General features: G+C 37.4%; 1 protein-coding gene across 3 annotated transcripts in view; it reads left to right on the top strand.

The window, feature by feature from the left end:
- The window catches only part of TNNI3K (TNNI3 interacting kinase), a 242231-nt gene that overhangs the window by 193957 nt on the left and 33633 nt on the right, over positions 1-14641 (top strand). For all 3 annotated transcript variants that reach the window (XM_058176427.1, XM_058176428.1, XM_058176429.1), the window contains one exon: positions 12371-12430. In XM_058176427.1, the coding sequence (XP_058032410.1) occupies positions 12371-12430 (60 nt within the window). The remainder of the gene's footprint in view (positions 1-12370; positions 12431-14641) is intronic.

Here is a 14641-nt window from a genome sequence, read left to right as displayed (position 1 = left end):
CGGGTGAACCAGTTATTACAATTTTGCGCAGTTCGGAGCACCGGCAAATCACACCACCAGCTGGCCCCACCTTGCCGTGAGTGATGTCGAGTTGGCCATTCCCTCCCAGTCACATGACCATCAAGCCATGCCCACTAAGCCACACCCACAGTATCAGTTGTTAAAAAAATTCAATCCCTGAAATATCCCTGAATATAAACATAAAACAAACCAGGGACTGAGCAAGCAACACCCTGTTAAGAGAATCATTACCTACGAAGGAGAAGAGTGCTACCAATGCAATGTCTCGCCCATATTTCTTTCTCCCTTTTTTAAAAATTCTGGATGGTTGCTTCAATGCAGACTTACAGTTGATCTTTGTGAGTTGAAGCAGATTTGTTACCGATGGGTTTTCAGAAGCTGTGCAGTTCATGTTTTCAGGATTTCTGAGTATTTTTGATGAATTCACATATTGCCTTAGAAAGGAAGCTAGATCATAAAGTTTGCATGTGCAGTTCCACCAATTCTGGTCCAGGCTAAGAAGGTTTAATTGACCAAGTGGAGAAAATGTGTCAGGGATAAGAGCTAGCCTGTTTCTAGAAAGGTCTATTTCCATCAGTTGAGGCAGGCCATGGAAGGCTCTCTTTGCAATAGAGTTAATGAAATTGTTTGATAGATCCAGGATTCTGAGGTTGCCAAGATTTGCCATCTCAAAGCTGTCAGCATTGATGCTGGTAAGCTGATTTCCATTTAAATGGAGTCTAATAAGAGCCTTCGTATTCTTAAACCAGGTGCCATAAATGGTACTTAAAACGTTGTTGCTCAGCACCAGCACCTGAAGCTTCTGAAGTTCATGAAATGTGCTGTATGTGATAGAAAAGCTTGATATTTGGTTCTGGTCCAGCAGCAAAGTCTTCAGTGTTCTAAGTCCAAGGAAGGCATCATCATTAAATGCTTTAATCCCATTAGTACTGAGGCTTAGGAAAGTTGCATTAAGTAGGAAAGAGAGGTTAAACCCTTCTACTGAAGTGATACTTCCATCAGTAATAATCAAAGCTTGGGTAGATACAGGAGCAGCTATGAGAAAAGAATAAAAGCATAATTATATTTATATATATGTACAAAATTACAGAGTATGTAATTCACATACTCTGCTTTAATACTAGTCATGTCTTACAAGTTAAATCAAGGAGTATATGAAATCCCATGCACCGCCTGCCCCACCACATACATCGGACAAACCAACAGAAGAATAAGTGCACGCATTGAAGAACACAAGAACTCAGTCAAAAAAGAGGAACCAACTTCTTCCCTGGTCCAACACTTTAAAGTCACAGGACATGATATTGACTTTAAAAAGACCAGAACTATTGCCAAAACGGAACACTTTAACAACAGAATAATCAGAGAAGCCATTGAGATAGAAAAACGCCCACACAGCATGAACAAACGAGATGATACCTCCCGTCTACCAGCCATTTGGAAACCCGCCCTTATTGACAAACGAGTCCCTAACACGAGGAATGACACCAGACCCACACTCACGAGGTCCACACAGGATGTCACCACCGCACATCCACCCAGAAAGCAGACCCAAACCCACACTGATCATGAAGCACGACCAAGGACCAGAAGCCAGACCGCAGCTGCAACATTAGCCATTTCAAACCCCTCCAATCCATACATGCAGCAGACTGACACCCACTATGAAGATGTAGCACCACCACAAAGCCAAACAACAGCTATGCAGCTCACCAGCTCAAATCCCCCTGCAACACAGACTAAACTGAGTACAACCAAGCCCCCACCAACACAGGACACATCCCCATCCAATCAGAGCACAAAAAAAACCCCATCCAATCAGAGCACAGCCAAGCTCCCACCCAATCAGTTCAAACCCCCACTAGCAGTTAAAAGGAAGAAACAGCTGCGATCACACATTGCTCCCAGAAGCACGAAGCTGAAGCCTGAAGATGACGAATGAGACTTCGTCGAAACGTCGCCAAGGCACTTCTAATTTTACACGGGAGAAAACCCGAACAACCAAAGACCTACATACAAACACCCGTGAAAACCTCATAAAACATATATATATATATATATACCCCAAACTAAAGGATTAGTAAAATCAAGTCCAAACTTTGTATTTGCTATGTAATCTGAACACTTTCTGGAGACCAATAAAACCCAGTAAAAAGGTGTACCCCTTTTCACCTTATTTTAAAAATGGGAAAATGAAAGGAAATTTATAGCTATAATCCTCAACTCATGCGTAGAAAAATTGACATTGAGACAACTACGGCAGCTGTTCAGATGATGAATGAAAGGTTATTTCTAATGTACCCAAATCAACAAGAAGTAATAATACATTTCAGTGAACATTTGAAAGGACTTTACTGAAATGAACGCTACTAGTGAGGTGACATTATAGAGGGGTTTGGGTCACAAAGGAAGAGCCTTGCTATATAATAACATTGCATATTCAGTGTTGGACCATAAGAAAGGCTGAGCACCAAAGAATTGAGGCCTTTGAACTCTGGTGCTGGAGAAGACTCCTGTGAGTCCCTTGGACTGCAAGGCGAACAAACAAGTCAGTCCTAGAGGAGATCAATCCTGACTGTTCTTTAGAAGGCCAGATCCTGAAGATGAAACTGAAATACTTTGGCCACCTAATGAGAAGGAAGGACTCACTGGAGAAGAGCCTAATGCTGGGAAAGATTGAGGGCAAAAAAGAAAGGGACGACAAGAGAATGAGGTGGCTGGATGGAGTCACCGAAGCAGTAGACGTGAGCTTAAATGAACTCCAGGTGATGGTAGGGGACAGGAAGGCCTGAAGGAACATTGTCCATGGGGTCACGATGGGTTGGACACAACTTTGCAACTAATAACAACAACAACATATTCAGTGTGTTTGGAATTGCCATCTGAATTTCAACTATTTGCGGAAAAGCAGTATTTTCATCTGTGTTGAAGAATGTTGGCATAGAACTAGTTCAAATTAGAATCTATTTTCAGTTTTACAGTCTTATACCAAATGTTTACATCAGGAATGACAGTTATGATGTGTAGATGTTAGAAAAGTGGAATTTTTTTCATAAATAATGTTTCCACTATCCAGTTATGGAGACAGATGTCTAAAATCAGGGTATTGCACAGGCTTATTTCTTGTTAATGATTTTACTGTGCGTCTAACATTACTGGCAGAACATTTGAGAACATATTCTGGATGGATGTCCTTTATGAGATCCCCATTTTCCCTTAAGGTGGGGCTATAATTGACCTCATAGTATTTCATAGAAAGGGGCAAGTGATGAGTCTTATTCTTACTTGTATCTTTGGCTTATACAACCAATTACAAACAGAAAGGTATTATGGACATAATATCTAGAATGCCTTATGATCTTTCAGTTTGGCTGTGGAATGAATTTGGCTGAGGAGGCCTTTGTTGCCTTCATGAGTTGATTACACAGTTCTAGACTTTCCCAATAAATAAATGGCAGACCCAAAATGTGCATTGCTATCAAAGTCTTCCAGGATAATACTGCCTTCATGCAGGAGATATATTTCCATACCCATGGGAAAACCTTGTAATAAAATAACCCACAACATTATCATAATACATCCAGGGCAGACAAACATGATGGCTAGAGCAGACCAATTTCTTAAATCAGTGCAGCCTCACTCTGCTATGCCAATGACAAGTCTTCATTCAACCTCTGAATAACATGACCAATCTTCTCTTTCAGGATTGAGCCATCTCCAGTCCTGTTTTGGCTTCCAAGTTGTCCGGACCTTGCCTTAGGTTCATCAAAACCTTCATGCAACATTCATTCTTTACCCATGAATTCATAATTTCTTTCACTGTGTTCTGACATGACCTATTTATTCAGAAAACAGAAAACCATCTGTTCCACCAGGCATGCATTGCTTATTACAATCATTTGGCGGAGGGGGTGACGTGACAGCTGTAATATTTTTAAAAGTCCCCCTTTTCTTGTGGATGTGAGAAACCATCAATGCTTTCATTCAAGCATAGGACAAGCAGGCACCATACAAATGTCCCACATGCTGTTCGATGACCCCAACTCGATCCTGACATGAAGCTCTCAAGCATTCCCAGAAAGACGCCTCGCCTGTGTCGCAATGGCATTTGAGGTCCCCCACCAATTTACTGCTGCTAATGTTTATCTGTGCTGGGAGGTCATGTGCTGTTTTCCCTTTACAATATGGATTTTATTTGTCTCAGGTAAAAAGTAATAAACTTGACGGAGGGCGAGGCATGCTGTTCGCTTATTGATGCCTTGAAGGATTTCCCCTGGGTTTCTCATTAATGCATTAGAGAATGGTTCCTTGCTGGGATGTGTATTGCTTTCAATCATGTCCTCTGGAGGATAGATTAGCCGTGTTTTAGCCTGCGTATCACACAAGCGCAAGCATGATGGATGGATGACTAGAGTGCTACTGTTGAATGAGTAACCATTTTAGCAAGCCAAACAGTGGTTTTTACAGTGGAGTTAACAGCATTGTTTTTTGTGATGTCCCTTTATCATATAACCAAGTTTGGACTCCGAAATCTACAGGAGCATGAAGGAAACTTGGAGTAAAATTAAGCCTCTCTTATATCTGTCAATTGTTTCTTAGAACAGATAAGGTGAGCCTCTTTTCCACAATCCAAGTATTACAGGCTTTAAAGAAACAGAATTCTTTAATGCTATAGAAGTATTAGCAGGAAACATGGCCCACTGAAAATGAAAATAATTTGATTGATTGCTGATGCAAGACCTTGAATTCCAGCATGTTGATGAATTAGGCTGCAAGAGTTGATTACAGTATTTGCTAGATGAATAGTGTTACCTAATATAATACACGGTCCAGCCACAAAGCTTAAAGCAAAGCCTTTAGACAAAAGACTAATTAAATAACAGCTATTAGTTATTACTAATTAACTGTTATTTGTGACAAAAACATTGTACAGGCAATCAAACTACATAAGAAACCAAGCTACACAAAGCAGCTGGTTGTTCATTTAAATAAGCCCTCCAAAATGATCCACCAATGTGACTAATAGTGTCTCAGTACTATAGTCCTCAATCCTGATTTAAAAATGGTCCAGATAATCCATTTCATCCCAGGCCCTCTGTAGCTCACCACCCTCTTGATCTAGTAGTTGTCTGAATTGTTTTTGCAGCCAAGTATGATACACCTACCCATCCAAAAACTTGTGGAAGAAAACTTGGAAGTAGTAAAAGGACACGCAGAGGCAAACCTCACCAGGCTGGCCTCCAAGGAGATTGCATGGCGGTGAGATAAACAATTCTAACAAGAAGCCAAAAGTCCTGTGTTAAAGATGGAATATTAAAGTCCTGTATGGGACACAGATGGGATAATATGTTGTGTGTGTATTATTAAAGATGGGATAAAGAAAATGTAAGTTGGCCAGGCTGGGCGAGTTGAGTTTGTTTACATTTTAAGAGTATACATCTATTTGTAATAGTGGTGGGTTTTTTTTAAGTGAAATGAATCACTTCTTTTACAGTATATTCCTCTTCCTTTTGCCATGTCTTCTTTTCTTATATTATTTGGTGTGTCTGTTTCATATTTTATTGTATCTAGTCTACTTATTATCTGACCTTTCATTCTGATCTAACCGTGCTCTATGATTCTCCATCTTGCATTCTCCATCTTGCAATTGTTCTTAGTCTTGAACCATATTTCTATACCTAACATTTTGCTCAGCACAGTTCTACATGATACTGTTCACTTTTTGCATACATATACATGTTCTGTTATGAAAGATATGCATAACTGTTGGGAGTGGGTATCAATTCACGTTATATTGACTCCCATAATAGCCTAGACATGTCCCTTATAGTTTTCTTCTCAATGTTTTTTGCAATGGTTTGCCATTACCTGCTTCTTAGGGCTGACAGAGAGTGATCGGCCCAAGGTCACTCAGCTGGTTTGTTTGCCTTTGGTGGGTCTCAAATTCATAGTCTTCCAGTTTCTAGCCAGGTGCCTTAACCATTAGACTGGCTGTACTATCAAATTGGCTGTACTATTTAGCTATAAAGTGTTGTCTAGAAGTTATTCCTATCACACTCAGAAAGTTTTCTAGCAATCTCTGATTTTATGAAGCAATCCTAGAGGAAAAAAGCAATAACAATTTTGCATGCTTCTTGGCATGACCAATCAGGATGATATAGAATACTTTCAACATTGCTTTGAATTGCCTTTCAAGCACAATCTTGAATGAGAACTCACAAATGTTAAGAGCAGGTAAAGAAATTTTTTACATTATTCCCTGGAAACTAGTGACTTTCACACATCTTTCAATTACAGTGTGATTTAATTAAATTGGTATCAATTCTTTCACATACAACTTTCAAAGTCAGGGAATTCATCTTAGGAAGTGCAAGTTTAATTTGTATTGATTTTGATTAGGGCTTAAAATCATTGGGTCCTTCCATCTTCACAGCCAAATTAGCTTTTCATTAAGACTAAAGCAAGCACAATGATGGCCATGGGTAAGGCCTTGTCTCATATAAGTGTTCCTTGAACGCTCAACATGCTTAAAGGAAATTTGTTTCTATTTCAAGAAATTAACATGCCAATGTCCCCCTAGGCCATTGATTACTGCCCTGCTAATTCTACAAAGGTATAGAATGACTGAAGTAGAAAATGTGATCTTATACAGCAGGTAAATCTTTACAGACTGTCTCTGCCTCTTTGTGGTCCTAATATTAGAGATTTGTCATAAAATATTAGATATAAAACAAAGTTGAATAAAAGGGGTTTTCTGTGCAAAACCTCAGTTACTCTGATCAATTCATAGACTGGCTTGAAAACCTGCATATTTTTTTTTCTTAGTGCTTTCCTAGTGAAATTGCCCCTTTTAATGGATTCCATCTTAAAGGACATGTATTGAATATATTTTGTACAAATTGTACACCTATGCGGTTTGCTTGGAGGACCTAAAGAATGTAAATTATACCTGACCAGCAATGTTGCCTTGGCTTATTGAATCATTTATAAGGATTGTTCATCTGTGCCCATTAACACAGAATGTTTTTATAATCAATATGCCTGGTTCCTTCATGTTTCTGGCTGTCAGATGTCAACATGATCTGAATGCCATATAGACCTTGAATTAATTATCTAAGTCTAACAGACAACCTACATTCCTTCCTGGACAACATTTGATTCTGATAGATCCCATATACAAAAATTTCAAAGATGCCCAGTATTTGATTGCATTGTCCTTTCTACAATGAATGCACTTTTGCCATTGGAGGTTCGTTACAACATCCTCATCATTCCAATCTACAGAATGTCAACAGCACTTCTCCAGTCCTCAGTTATGATCTTAATTTGATGTTTCTTTTTTCCCTATTTCTCCTAAAAGCTTTACCATTTCATTTCCATTTGTAAAGAGGACATTTTCCCCAAAGACTAGTCTTTGCATGGCCAATGATCAATTCTCCTCTTCTTAGGAGAAGGCCTAATCTCAAAATAGGAGGAGGAGGAGGAGGAGGAGGAGCTAATGATATGCGGATTCTACCATTACCATGTCCAGGATCTTGCTTAGATTTTCTATGGCATATTTGATGAGGTGGTTGTTAAATTGTTAGTACTGTAACATTCTGTATCTGCTTGCTGCAATCTAGCGGTCATCCGGTTTTTTTGCAGCCCAATGCTAAATTTATAATCTATCTTTTTTTTTCTTGCATAAAAACTTACTGAGAAGCACTTTTACATACAAAGATGCAGTGCTATCCTTTTTTAATGTTTTTCTTTAAGATCACTTTGCAGTGCTATTTTAATACTCAGATCTCGAGTCAAGCACCTAATCTTTCTGGAGGAAGAGGGAGCTCCAAAACACACAGCTAAGATAGACCTGTGGATAAGAAAATTAAGACAATATGGACCAGCAAATATAGTAACCGCAAACCCTGAGGAAAATAGCTGATCAAAATAAAAGCGAAAAAACAGGATGCTCAGAAGCAAATCTAATGGAATGTTTGTTTTTTATCCCTTTGCCATGAATTGCTTGTTGGGAAGATCAGTGTTTTACTGTGAAAAGGCACTTTCAATGGCAACTTTATAATGAAAAGGAGGGACCAAATAGAGCATTTCAGAATTCTGGATACTACTAAGTTCATATTTAACATCATTATAGGCAAAAAGAGAACACTATGACCTTCTTGAGTGCTCTGTGGACAGAGAGGGGGAAAGCTAAACTATAAAAATAAATACATAATGAGAAGGCATTATTAATTAACTGCTACTTTAACCACTATTAAGCTACATTTCCCCCCCCCCCTGCTAATCCCCCTCCAGAATCAGTATACAAACCAAACCCTACTTTAAATTTGTTAATCAGGTGTCTGATTGAATTGTTGACTTAGGCAAGCAATAGTAATGAACACAGTCACTGTATCTTGTTAGCATTTCTACAGATCATTTAGCATCAAGAGGTGGGAGGAGAAGAGAAAAGACATTCTTTCAGAATTATAATGCACTTTATGATGCTAATCTGTATCAGTGCTACATCACTTAATCTTGCTAATGCTGAAAGATTCCTTGGCGGGGTTAGAAGGCAATTGATAGCTCATTCAGCCAGCGGACAGCTTGAACTTTGCACAAAATGTGGACAAAACTTATTAAAATGATCTATTTTGTTTTTCTTAAAGCGTTTGGCTGAGTGAAATGACTGTTCTCGGTAACAAAGGTTTTCAATTACCTCTGAAGGGCTTGGAATAGTTTGGATAAGGCCCCAAGGCAAAGAGAAATGAAACAATGCTATCACTCTTCAGTCAAAATGTGAAAAGCTAGCGCTCTGAAAATTTACCTCTCAGCAGCAGGCATAAGAAGCAGTCAATACAATTACAGCCGGGCTGGGTGAACTTACAGTACAGAATAAATATGAGTTCTCTTTAAAGTGTCTGACTTGGTTACCTAGTATATATGTTAACCCTTGGCACAGAGTAACTTCTTCAGAGCATACCAGGCATGAAGAGGGGCACGGCGCTATTAAGTGAATCAGCATAGCAAGTAGAATGAGCAGGGCACCTAGAAGGGAAACAGAAAGAATAAATGAATATATTGTGGGACTGACATTTTTATTATTCTGATCATTATATCCCTGCAGCTCTACAATGAAAATTAATCACAACATTTTTTTAAAAAAAGTCCCTTTTAAAAAAAAATAGATGTTAGTCAGTTTGGCAGGGTAAACATGACTATATGTTTCCATTTGGAATATCTTAAATGACAACCAGATGAGACAATAGAAAATGGAGTCAAATTCTAGACATGAACCTGTCAGATTTCCATTTATGTGAGTTTTGAACTATGAATAGGTGAAACATTCTTTCACTTAGATATCCACCTATTTGGCATGAAGAGAAGCAATATATTATAGTTAAAGTATGCTATTCTTTTTTTTCCCCTTCACTGAAAAAAATTTTGGGAGCTGAAAAAAGCATTTAATAAAGTGTATTTTATTTATTTTAAATTCTTTTTATTTATTAAATTTACGTACTGTTTATCTCATGTCTAAGCGACTCTAGGTGGTTTTTACCATTCATTAAGGTGCTATCAAATTTTAGACAGAAAAGTAATTTAAACAATGAAAAATATATGTTTATTCATAAAGGAGTAATATTATACGCAGATTCAAACAGATCATTGAAACTGAGCAAATAGTTAAAAACGTAAGGAAAAAAATCTGTTTGATAAGCTCATGGATTTATTTACTCCAAATTCTTTTCCTTAAATATAGCTGCTTCTCAAAAATTGAGACTACAGTATAGGGTGAAGGCAAAGCCCTACTGCAGGACCTTTTACAATGTCGCATATTGAAAGCTTCCTCTGTATATATTTTGCCGAATGGTACTTGCCTGTTTTGTTTTAAAATCAATTAAGCCAACAGTCATCATCATGTGGTGTGTCTATGAAATCCATTGCTAAAATATATAGAATTGTTTTATTTTGTCTTCCCTGAATCTTCTAGCAATCCATTTCATTAGACGATGCCCAATGTTAGCATTATAAGAGCAGGAGCACAATTTCTCCGTGCTTTTTTTTAATACAATGCGTAATTTTTAACCCTTTTTCCTATCCATATCTCAAACATAATTATTGGATCTTCAAACATAACCCTTCAATCTTTCCTTATTTATTTATTTTATTTGTCAACAAATACAAGAAAACAAGTAACAGAGTAGACACAGACATGGACACATGAAACATTTTTGACACAAAAAACAGGATATAAATTGGCAAAACATAGCCATAAACACATAGAATGATTACATATAATTGGGAACAGTAGGACAGGGAGGGTAGGCATGCTGGTGCACTTATGCATGCCCCCTTAGGGACCTCTTAAGAAACATGAAAGATCCATTGTAGACAGTTTACGGTAAAAGGTATGGGGATTAGAGAGACTAACAACAAGATCAGATAAATTGTTCCAGACATTTACTACTCTATTGCAAAAGTCATATTTCCTACAATTATGATTAGAACAAATTACATTGAGTTTAAATATATTGATGGTCCTTGTATTACTATGATTGAAATTAAATTATTCATTTACAGGTAGAACATTTTGGTAAATAATCTTATGAACTAAGCATAGGTCAAAACATAGACAACGTAGTTCAAGGCTTTCTAGACCTAGGATTTCAAGCCTGGTGATATAGGGAATTTTATTTCGAGCAGAAGATTTGAGGAACTCTTCTAGTAAAATATCTCTGGATCCTCTCTAATGTAATGATATCTAAAATACAGTGAGGGTTCCAGGCAGGTGAACAATAATCAAGTATAGGTCTGGCAAAGGTTTTATATGCCCTAATTTGGAGTACAGGGTTACCAGATAGAAAACTTCATAAAATAAGATTTACAACTCTTAAAGTCTTTTTTGCAATGACGTTACAGTGAGCTCTGGGACTTAGATCTTTAGAAATTAGTACTCCTAGGTCCTTGACAGAGTGTGGGTCAACTTTTAGATCATTACCAGCCAGCAAATATTTGAAGTTCTTATTTCTACTGCCAATGTGCAGGACTGAACATTTGTTAGCAGAGATTTGGAGTTGCCAATTGTTAGACAATTCAGATACATAGTCAAGGTCATTTTGAAGGGTAGCAAAGTTGTCTGTGGTGTTGAATAGTTTAAAATCATCGGCAAAGAGGACACAGCTGCTTATAAATTGATCACAAAGGTTGTTGATATAAAGCAAAAAAAGTGTTGGACCTAGACTGCTGCCTTGGGGAACACCACTGTTGACAGGTGCAGGATTTGATAGGGCACTGCCTATTTTGACCACTTGTTGCCTGTTTGACAGGAACACAGCTATCCAATTATGTGGAGGTCCAGAAATGCCATAAGATTTAAGTTTCAGAAGTAGTTTGTCATGCACAACTGACAACTGAATTGGCTTTACAGAAGTCAATGTAAATTGCATCTATTGCTTTGCTCTGGTTAAGTTGAGAGGTCCAGATGTTTTTGCAGTGTATGAGTTGCAGATTACATGCCAAATTGTTTATCAGAGAGTAGGTTATTTGTCACTAAAATAGATGCTTATAGATGATCCAATTTCTGATTGCTGCTTTATTCACTTTTTCCAAGTCTTCCATACTCTTTTTGAAATGAAGGAACAAGAATGGTACACTACAATGCTATACCATAAATTATATCTGTTCCTATCCATTTATTTTCCTTCAATTTTCTAATAATCACCAGTACATAGAATTTCCTCTTTTCGGCCACTTCTACAAAGCAAATTGGTATTTTCAAGGGCCTATTTCTAAACCCTTTATCGCAAAGTGTTATAGACAACTGAGACTCATCCATACATGTGTAAAATTACACTGTTATGGCCATTTGCTTGAATGTGTATTTTACATTTTCATTTTCTTTCAGGTCACTAATACCATGGATCCTGTAAAACAATTCTTTTCAGTAGTTTGAACTGAAAGATAGATCATTTAGTGACATTCACAGAAAGATACATCCCTCCATAATCACTAAAAAATTCCTATGGAAAATTATGGTCTATTCTAAGTAATGTGGGATAAGACTATAGAGTTGATGGGAAAGAAAGAATCAACCAAAAATGGTATTGGATTATAAAGTAGGAAGCTCTACTCTCTTCTGCTTTACTCTCATATAATTCAGGGAAGCAATTTCACTCACCCAATCTCCCAGGGACTTGCAAATGCCTCCAGGATAGAGAAGATACAATAACAAGAATATTTTCTTAACTTTTTCAAGCTAAGCTACCTTGAGATCCAAGCAAATAGCCTTCAAAATTATAAATATCTGCTTGCAAAATATGAAAGGCATTGTCACAACATTCATATTGTTATTGTCTTGTTGCATTTGTAGGGAAGACCTGAGTTTTCTGAAGTAGTGTCCAAATTAGAAGAATGTCTGTGCAACATAGAGGTAAGGACAAAATCTGTTTGTTACTAAATATGGATTGCTAATTTTGAACAATAAACAATGATTCAGTGATTGCTTACTGAAAAAAGTCAGATATACTTTTGAGATATTCTACTCTGTTTTCTTTGGAACCTAAGCTATTTGTTTTCTTTGCAAAATAAGCAATTTGATGAAAAAGGAGTATAATGCATGCTATAACAAAGGGAAAAAAGCCAGGTCATCATAATTGGAAATACCTAAAACCCTCATTATTTCTCTTGGCTGAAAACAAGGAGTAACTCTGAAAATTGAAGGCAGTTTGGGGAAAAAATCACTTTCTCTAATGTACTTAACAATCTTATTTTTTTTAATCCCTTTGTCACTTTTGTATGACCTTTTTTTTCAGGTTTCTTAAGCATTGTAAAAACCTACATAATCTTTTAACAGCAACAATTAGGAAAATGAGTGTGTAAACCCCAGGCATCCATGCCGTATATTTTTCCTGCTGATTATAACAATATTGTTTTTTAACCAGGAAAAAACAGCCAATCAGAATTTACTGTTCTTGGCCAATATCTGATTCCTCTGCTGATCTAACCAATAAGTTATCAGCTACTGGCCAGCAGTAGAAATCCTTGTGCTTTTCAATTTTACTTTTAAAAAAAAGTTCCTTTATTTTCTCCATGGAAACAAGCTTTTTTCAAGGCAAATTGGAAAGAGTCTTATTGATCCACTTTCTGCCATATCTCTACAAGACAACTCTCTATTTACAGAATGGTTCTTCACTCAGTCTGTCACGCTGCCATTAGACTGGAAGACCATGTGAAAGGAGCTAAATCAAACGTTGTTTCCAATGGTTTCATATAATCATATTATACAATGCCATCAGTCCTGTTGCGTGACTTGCTGCTACAAATGAAAATTCCCTATTAACAAAAAAACAAAAACAAAACCCTAGTGACAGCAACACAGGAAAAGAGGACCAAGCATGGTGGACCAGATATATTTAAGGATGTTCTCTCTCGGCCTCAAAATGCTCAACAAATGGACATAATCCCCTCTCTGGTTACATCCCAAGAAATCAACAGGCAGCCAGATTAATGATAACTGTCACAAGACTGATGTCACAAAATTCAGCTATTACTAGTTGGTGGGGGGCGGGTAATCTAACTCCTGCATTTTATACCTATTTAAGTTTCTGCCCTCACTTCAGCAACAACTTTATGGGAGAAGCATGCTAAAATAATTAGATCAAGTTAAGATCACATGTGTCCTTTGTGTTCAACTCGCTGTAGAAAATCGTTCTAAAGTCTCAAGAAATAGAACAGACAAATCTATAATTTATGCTACAACCTGATGACTAAACCATCTTACATTTACCTCAGTCTTCATCCTTATAACCACTAAAGAGAGCCAAGAGATAGGAGTTTCGATTAATGTTGTAGCGTGGACATGAGTATATGAGCAAAACGTTTTTCCACCGCAAATCCCCTGGACCACACTGAAGCTCCTTGCTAAATAAGCTTAATTAACCAAATGTGATTAATGTAATTTAATTAGCACGAGCAAGGTATATTTGCTTCTCTTCAGGAGAGCTTACAGGCAATTTAATTCAAAGTATTCCAGTTTTTTAAAATATTGTACGCAGTATCTTAATGATGTTGCTTTCAGGATTACACTATGAAAGAATCCAAATATTAGAGTTAATGAACTAGAATTAATCAGCAATACTATCAAAGTGCCAAGCCCTGTGGTGCCACAGTCACTTCTTTCATACCACTGGAACATTATCAGAACTGCAGATCATAAAGCAGAAGTCCTAAGCATGGAAATACTAAAACTATTTATAAGTTGCCTCTGGTTGTTATTACATCATTTAATGATATAAGAAGCTCAGTAAGCTTTTTTTAAAAAAACCTGGTGTATTTGAAAGTATTGTATCTTTAAATTTCTATCTAGAGTGTAGTGGAATGTAACCTGGATTCCCAGGAAAGAGGGGCTGCATTCCAGAGGAGCAAGAGACAGCAAAGTTTAAATAGTTTGGTTGGGAGGAAGAGGGTCAAGATAGCGCCTCTCTAGAATTTTCAGAGTATATCTTTAATGATGCAAAATGTTGCTCTGGTTCAGGAGTGTCAAACTCATGGTGTCACATTGTCATAACGTGACATATCGTGACTTTTTCCCCCTTTGCTAAGCCGGGGGTGGGCATGGTCTGCATATGACACATCCAGCCCA

The sequence above is a fragment of the Ahaetulla prasina genome, chromosome 3 (genome assembly GCF_028640845.1).
Source record: "Ahaetulla prasina isolate Xishuangbanna chromosome 3, ASM2864084v1, whole genome shotgun sequence".
Classification (NCBI taxonomy): Eukaryota; Metazoa; Chordata; class Lepidosauria; order Squamata; family Colubridae; genus Ahaetulla; species Ahaetulla prasina.
This window is presented reverse-complemented; position numbering and strand designations above follow the sequence as displayed.